This window comes from Mustela putorius, unplaced genomic scaffold, assembly GCF_011764305.1.
Source record: "Mustela putorius furo isolate JIRA1106 unplaced genomic scaffold, ASM1176430v1.1 tig00537227_pilon_pilon_pilon, whole genome shotgun sequence".
NCBI classification, from domain to species: Eukaryota; Metazoa; Chordata; class Mammalia; order Carnivora; family Mustelidae; genus Mustela; species Mustela putorius.
Window position 1 is genome coordinate 35,001,857 of NW_025422368.1, and position 8,174 is coordinate 35,010,030.

Sequence of the window (8,174 nt, forward strand, 5' to 3'; positions counted from 1 at the left end):
TCCCAAAGTAGAGGGTTCCTATCGAACTCCTTGTAAGCTAAAATAGCATAAAGCAAAGAAGCAAATACCATTAATTTACAAGGAAAAACTTTTGAGCTTTCCCAGACCCAAGCAATAACCTCTCCTAGGCTTTTCTGAAAACTCAGGATACATCTTGCTAAAAGAGGCACAAAATAAGTGCAGATCAAGCAGAGATGCTCACAGACATAATTCAAGGCTCTGGAGGCTTGAGGCTGAGATGCTTAGTGTGGCCCCTGGGGGAAGGAGCTGGGTAGGGCCTCCTCACTGCTGAGGGTGGGGCTGAGCACCGCTGCTACAATGACTTGCTGCAGAACAAATGCTGAATACTGTTTTCACTTTGTTGTTGTTGCTGTTTTTTATTTTATTTTATTTTATTTGCTGTTTTTGCCTTTTGCCTTTTTTCATAAAAAAGGGAATCCTCTTTGGATTTCTTTAGGTTAGCAAAAACAGGTAGGTCTTTCATAAAAGCAAAATGACATGACGCAAAGTATCAAAAAATGGGTCTCAGCTTTGCAAGATGAGAAAGTTCTGGAGATTGGCTGCACAACACTGTGAATATACTTAACAATACTAAAATTATTTAAAAATAATTAAGATCATAAATTTTACGTGTTTTACCACAATTTAAAAATGTTTAAATTAAAAAAAAAAAAAAGAGTATCTGACAAAGAGGAAAACATAGATGGCAGCCCCAAATCTCAGCGTAGGAGGAGACTTTAAAGATCACATAATCAAACACCAAGCAGTCACTTAGCATGAGGGAATTCACGGCTCTCCAATCCAGAAAGCAGTTCCACACACTGATTCAAAAATTTATTTCTGGGCATTTGCCAATCATCAGTCCTGGTTCTAATATCTGGGACCCCTCTTCCACATGCAAATCCTTCAAAACTTGAAAATACCAATCATGAGAAACATAAGCTATGGTATTTAAGAATTTAAATACCATAAAAGCTGACAAAAACAGACAAATCTTGACTCTATCCCTTATTAGCCATGTGACCTTGATTAAATTTCTTAGCTTTACTAAGCCTTATTCTTCCCATTTCTAAAATGGGAATTATTTTTCCTACCTCATATGACTGTTTTTAAGAATTAAATAAGACAACATATGCAAGGCCTTTAGTGTCTGGCTTACTGTGGCATTTGATAAATGTCAGCTTCTAGGCGCACCTGGGTGGCCCATCAGCTGAGCGACTGACTCTTGACTTTAGCTCAGGTCATGATCTCAGGGTCCTAACATCCAGACCCGAGTCCAGCTGAGCATGGAGCAGTGCTTGGGATTTGATCTCTCCCTTTCCTTCTGCCCCTCCCATCCTCCTGCTCGTGCTTTCTCTCTCAAATTAAACAAACAAACAAACAAACTTCGGCTTCTATTATTATTGTCGGCATTATTCCTCCCTACCGCCCACCCCATCTTCTCTTCCCCAGGTTAAATGTCTCCACTTCTTTCAACTCATTACTTGAGGAAACACTGTTTCACATTCCACAATATCCTGTTCACTCTTTTCTAGACACAATGTGATATGTCAGTGCTTCTTAAAGTATGGTTCTCAGAACTGGATACGATCCCCAGGGTGCAGCCTGACCAGAGCAGCTTGCGCTCCCTAGTCCAGAGGGTACACTACAATTCAATTACTGTAACCTAAGACCTTGCCAGCTTTCTTGGCAGTCACATCACACAACTGATTCAACTGAAAATCCCAAGTATCTTCTACACACGCTCAAGCTGGCTTATATAATACAACTGGATCTTTAGCATCAAGTGAAAAATTCACCATTGATATTTAAATTTAATCTTGCTAGTCAGCTGTCACCTTGCAACAAACATACCAGCCTAAAATAATCAAAGTAAAATCATTACTAAAATACTGGCCAACAAAATAGTTTAAAGGAAATGCATTTTTATGATATCACACACCATCATAGGTAGAGAACTTGGCTGCATGTGCTATAGAAACTAGTGAAATCTTTACTAAATCTAATTTTTAGTAAAATCTTTACTAAAAATAATTTGCAGGGCACCTGGGTGTCTCAGTCAGCCAAGTGCCTAATTCTTGATTTCATCTCAGGTCATGATCTCAGGGGTCTTGTGATTCAGCCCCACATTGGGCTCCGTGCTCAGGAGGCAGTCTTCTTGAAATTCTCTCCCTTTCCCTCTGCCATTTCAACTCTAAAATAAATGAATCTTTAAAAAATAAAAGATTATACTCTTCCAGTAGATAATGGCAAAGGAATACATTTCTGTCAGTTTCCTTCCTAAAAACTGGGGAGGGGAGGTAATAAAAATACGAAAAAAAAAAAAAAAGAGCCACCCCCCCCAAACTACAATTTATGAAAAATTCCCAAATGCAACAAAATTTGTACCCAATCAAAGAAGCACAGTAAGAGTGGGCACATGGTCTCAGGTCTCCAACAAGGAGCACAGTTCACAGAGTTAATGATGACAACGATGACGACAGCGATGATGGTAACAGGAAAGTACTCAGGACCTACTATTCTGGGCACCAGGCTAAGCACTTACATGTTAATTCATTTAATCCTCATGACAACCATGTAACTCCACTGTATCAAAAAGAAAATGAAAACATAGAGAGGTGAGTTGCATAAGATCACAAAACTAGGAAGAAAAAGAGCCAGGATTCAAACCCAGGCAATTTGATTAGAGTCCATGGTCCTAACCAATAAATTATACTGCCTCTCTTGTACCACGGTTATACAGCCAAAGTACTTATCTCTTTCTCAGAAGGACGAAGTCTGGCGTCCCAAAGACATCAATGACTCCCCCTCAACACCACAGAGACAAAGGGGAGATAAGATGAAATGAGAAATGCTTTACAAAAAACAGGCTGTCGGTTTGACGGGTAAGGAAACAGCTGTGATCAGTCAGTCGTGAAGAGAGGGATTTTTCTCTTATTTATTTACTTATTTTTTAACAGGCTGGGTCCCATTAGATTCAATTCTAGCTTCTCATTGCCCCTGCTCACTGGCCAGGCCCCAGCCTCTGCCTGCCTGTCAGCCAAAAGCTAGCCATAAAACAACTGACCATTAAATATGATTTATAATCAGAAAGAAGCCATCCATGAGTACACATTCTATAAGCTACTACAAAGTTGTGCAGATAGCCAAGAAAGAAGTTACAAAAGAACATAGCAAACAAAATCTGCCAAGGAACCAACGCTGGGCGAATGATGCCACAACATGGAAGGAATAAGGAACAGACGCTTCACTATGGAATCCAAGAAAGGAAAGGAAACAGTCTTCTCTGAAATAGGGGCTCACAGAAAGAAACAGAATATTTCTAAGAAGAAATGACAACTCAATAGGGAAGATGAGAAGTAAACAAGCAGGGCTCAGAAAAACAATGGAAGAAAATAATAAAACAATTTTAGAAAAGATACCCTTAGAGGGATGAGCAAAGAGAGCAGACGTGCCTGCAAAGAGTCGGAAACAGAAAGGGCAGGCTGGTGAAAAACCGAGAAAAATAAAATGGAAACAATAGCTGGCAGTTCCAAGCCCCTCTTCTCTGTGCACTCTTCCAAACCCTTTTACTGTCTTATCTCCAGAATTCTGCATAACAACTCTTGGAGATAGACATACTATTATCTCCATTTTCAGGATGAGGTTTCAAGTTCAAGTAACTGGCCCAGAGTTAAACAGCAAATAAGCGGCAGGGCAAGGATTCAAATCCAGACATTATGGCTTTGAAGGAAGTGCCCGGACTATCTGTGTGTCTCCCACTGAAAAGATTAAGGCTTAAAAAAAAAAAAAAAAAGACTAGACAAGCAAGGACAGAGAGAGCAAAGGTGATGCAATATATGGGGAACTAAAGAGAACAGAAAAGGAAATGGCACCAAAAACAGTAACTTTAGAAGACATACCAAAAAAGCAAGACCTGAGATACACGGAGTCCCAAGAAAAACTGCTACAGAATAATCAATATTGAAACATAGCACAGGAGAAATGCTGAACTTCAAGACCAAAAAAGAATCCTATGAATCATAGGAGCAGCCGGGTGGGGGAAGAATCAAGTCATTAAGGATGGAAACAACAATCAGGCTAACCTCTCTGTGGTAACATGTATTATTAAAAGATAGTATATTTTTGACATTACAGAGACAAACCTCAGCTTAATTACTGCAGACTGTGAGCTTTGATCAGACAACTCCCAGGTAAACAGTTTTGCTATCTATTCACCGAAAGAGAAGGGATTCTGTGCCCAAAGTTACGATTGTGCTAAGGAGCTGGACATCGAATCCAGGCTCCAGAGCACAGAGCACTTAGCACTCTTTTCTCTGCTTATTTCAGCCACCACTCAAATTTTTAACCAATGCAAGGTTTTCAAAGAATAAAGGAGAGGATGCTGATTTCATAATACATGAATATAAATGAGTTTTCCACAACTCACTTTTCCTCCTAGGAAGACTAAATGCCAGTCAAATGGCATTCCCACCATGGTACAAAAGAAAACAGGGAGAAGATGCAACTGTATCATCCCCGGACACCTTCAGGAAAACATACTATAATATACACTATTCTGTGATAGATACTATAATTTACATAGACTATACCATGCATTCTACAGCTACTAAAGATACATAATCCACCTTAGGGATTAGATTATCCAGGGACATATAATGATTCCAAATTACACATACTAAAACAAATCATTACAGTAACATTGTGCTCTGATAGTTCCTTCAGTGTTTGACCTTCAAACTTTAAAATGGACTAAAAATATATATATACTTAAGATAAGTTGTTTGCCAGGCTGTTTTATGAATGTCATATGTCCTTCTGTTACTAATTAACCTCACTGTATGTATAGGAGCCAAATATCGTTCCCTCTTGAGCTTAACAGACTGAAACAGACTCCAAGAAACAGCTCTTTCTTCACAAGGCTGATGACATCTGTCCTTAGCTTATGATTGCATCAGGCCTTCCTTCAGGTGTCACATTTGTAAATGGGCATGGTGCTAATGAAGATGATAATAAGAGTAATAAGAGCTAAAGCTGAATAATTAACATGTGTCAAAGGTAAACCTCTTCAGTACATCCATTTCTTCTACTGAACCAAATAACCCCATAAGGTAGATATGTAGCAGCGTGTGTGGCTTATAGTGAATGTTCCATAATAACGGTACTGTTACACGTGAAGAAACTAACACTTAAGGAGGTTAAGTAACTAATCTGGTGAAGACCAGATTGGAGCCCAAGGCTGTCTTGTGTTCTTAGTCACCATTCTCGTCACATAGAAATAGTGAGGATGTCATGGTGGTGATCATTTTGCAATATATACAAATATCATTATATGGTACACCTAAAATTAATAGGCTATATCAATTAGACTTCAATTTAAAAAGAGAGAGAGAGGACGTTCACTAAAGTAACATAACATGGTAGCCTACATAGGACAGCAGCCGCACAGTCCCGAGGACAGGGTATCCCAAAAAGAGCTCTAGGAAAGCAACTTCTACCTAATACAAAAGCTAAAAATTGTTATTTAGGCCAGTGGGGAGAAAGGGCAAAAGGGAGGAAAGCAAAAGGATAAAAAACAAACAACAACAACAACAACAACAAAAAACCATAACCTGCATCACAGAGAAGAATACATCGCCATTGTTTCTGGGCCCTAAAAAGTATCAGACATACCTGTCCAAACACAGGCCCAAGGACCAGACTGTACTTTCCCTATCCTGCCAGCTGACCAAGTTTCTGCAACTGGATACTCCAGGGAGTAATAATGACAGGGTAGGATGTGAGAATGCAAAAGAGCTCAAGAGTTTCGAAAGTGATTTCGTGATTTTCTCCTTAGAGAAGTACAATTATCTATGCTGGGGTGGTATGGGGAAGAAAAGCAATCTAAGAGAAAAGAAACAAAGCTAAGTATGTCTGCACCTCATTACCCCCAGGGGGGAAATCATCCTACACAAAGGACAAAGGATAATCCTGCAGGTACAGGGATACATTTCCCACTTCATTTCATTGTTACATACACATTTCAAGATAGATTATTATCAATGTTTCTTCCAATGTTCTCAGGAGCCTATGCGGGGGTGGGGGAGTGGTGGGGGCGGAAACACATCTCTGAAGTCATTAAGTCTGGGAACAGAAATGCAAATTCATACCCAACCCAGTGTCATCCCCGGCACAGTGCAGCAGACTGGAAACTCCTTGAGAATAAGGTCCCTGTGATCCCCTTGCAGCACGTTGATGGATATCCACCAGACACCCAACTAGCCCTTTCTAATGATGCTAGTGAAAGCAGCTGTTTTTCCTACCAACACCTGCTTTTCCCACTATCACCTTAAATTATCAGCAAATAAATGTTTATAGCTTAAGGTTTAAAACTTGTTTAGGTAGAACCATAAAATTCTGAGAAGCCCTAACGTTTAAGATTTCTTTGGGCAGAGTAAATATACTTTTATTAAAATAGCAAGTTTGTAGCAACACCGTCTCATTCTGAAGGTTTAAGAGAAAATTTAAAAAAAAAAAAAAAAAAGCTTGGAGCTGCTGCCCAAAGTACTGAATTAGCTCAAGTTGTCATCACCACAAGAGCTTCCCTAAAGAATATTCCACAATTTACGTGCAATTTGCAAGTGCCGAATCATTTCCCTCCTAAATGCTTAGCCTGGACAGTCAAAGGCTGAACAAGCGGAATCAAAAGCCCAAGATTCTAAAGACCCCGACGCTGTAGTCCAGGTTTTTCCCATACTGTCCGCGCGGCCTTGGACAAGCCAATGAGCCAAGTTAAGTCTCGTTTTCCTCTTCTGTAAACTAGAAGGGGTACGCACCTGTCCCACCTACCTCACGGCTGCGTCAGTGTCGTTAAGTGGAGGGGCTGCTCCAGAGGGTGGCCCGCTTCCTGCCGCCCCTATCCCCCCTGTCCCCCCTGGTCCCCAGGGCCAGCTCAAGATAGCAGGAGCCCGGATCCGGCCGTACGTGGTCCGCGGCTCCTCAGCAAAGGATGCTCCCCTCACCAGCCCTCCCCTTGGGATGGCGGCGACGCGCGCTCTGACAGTCACCCCCGCAGCGGCGCCCGCCCGCTCCCGGCCACGAGCCCCGCGTGCCCCCCGGCGGTCCTTCCCTGGATTCTCCCAGGCTCGCCCCGCGCCCGCGACCCCCGACCGGCCGTGCGCCCCTCTCGCCCCCTGGTGGCGACAGACCCCAGCCCGCCCGGGGCTGCACCGGCTCGCCTCGGGGCTCCTGCAGCTACGCCGCCAGGCCTCGGCCCGCTTCGCCCCCAGAGCCTCGCCTCCGAGTCTCCCCAGGCCCCGCGGAGGCGGCGGTGGTCGCAAGGCTGCGACTCCTTACCGGGGAGCTTGAGCGCCCTGGACAGCACAGTCGCCATGGCGGAGGCCCCGGTGCGCGTGCGCGCGCCCGCGTCCTGCCGGGAAGAGTAGTTCACAGCGGGCGGCGCGCGGGGCCGGGACCTGCGAAGGTGGGAGCGGCGCGGCGGGGAGGGGCGGGGGAGAGGCGGGAGCTGCGGCCCGCGCGCCCGCGTGCACACCGCTGCTGGCTCTGCCCCCGGCCGCTCCGAGCCGGACCCCTCACCTGGCAAGTCCCTTCCCCGCTCGAGTCTCACTTTCTTGCTCAGCGAAACGGGGAAATGGAAACTGCCCCCGAGGCTTGCAGTGGTAACGAAGGGAGATAGATAGCAGGTGTTACGGGAAGCGCCGGCTGTGAAATGAGCATGGGCTTTGCAGGCGGACGGACGGGATTTGAACCCTGCCTGCATCCCTCACTCGCTGGGCCATCTTGGGCAAGTCCCTTGGTGTGACTAAGCTTCAGCCTCGTTTTTAAAATGGAGACACTACTTCATTCACGGGCTTACTGTGACAATTAAATAAACTGTTTTCGACACCCTGCACGCAGCAGGTACCTAGTAAGTGTGTTTCTCTGTGTTTCTTAGTAAAGGGAGAGGTTTCCTAGGGCTCTAACCCTCGTCTTGGGTTTCCAGTTCTTTCCAGCTATCTCCTGACACTCTACCCTGCAGCTTCTAGCTCTAGGAACAGGAACTGACCTGCTTCTTACCCACAGGCACCAAGAGATCAGCATTTTAGTGCAGGAATGCTAAAGATGTTATCTATATTAGAGTTGGGACGGGTCTTAGAGGCCATGTAGTCCACCCGTCCTGTCACGGAAGAGAAAAC

General features: G+C 43.9%; 1 protein-coding gene across 1 annotated transcript in view; it reads right to left on the reverse strand.

The window, feature by feature from the left end:
- FAM234B (family with sequence similarity 234 member B) overlaps positions 1 to 7,467 on the reverse strand; it is a 33,700-nt gene extending 26,233 nt beyond the window's left edge. The window contains exon 1 of the mRNA XM_004755804.3: positions 7,336 to 7,467. Within this exon, the coding sequence (XP_004755861.1) occupies positions 7,336 to 7,372 (37 nt within the window). The 5' untranslated portion in view covers positions 7,373 to 7,467. The remainder of the gene's footprint in view (positions 1 to 7,335) is intronic.
- Between the last annotated feature and the right edge of the window lie 707 nt (positions 7,468 to 8,174).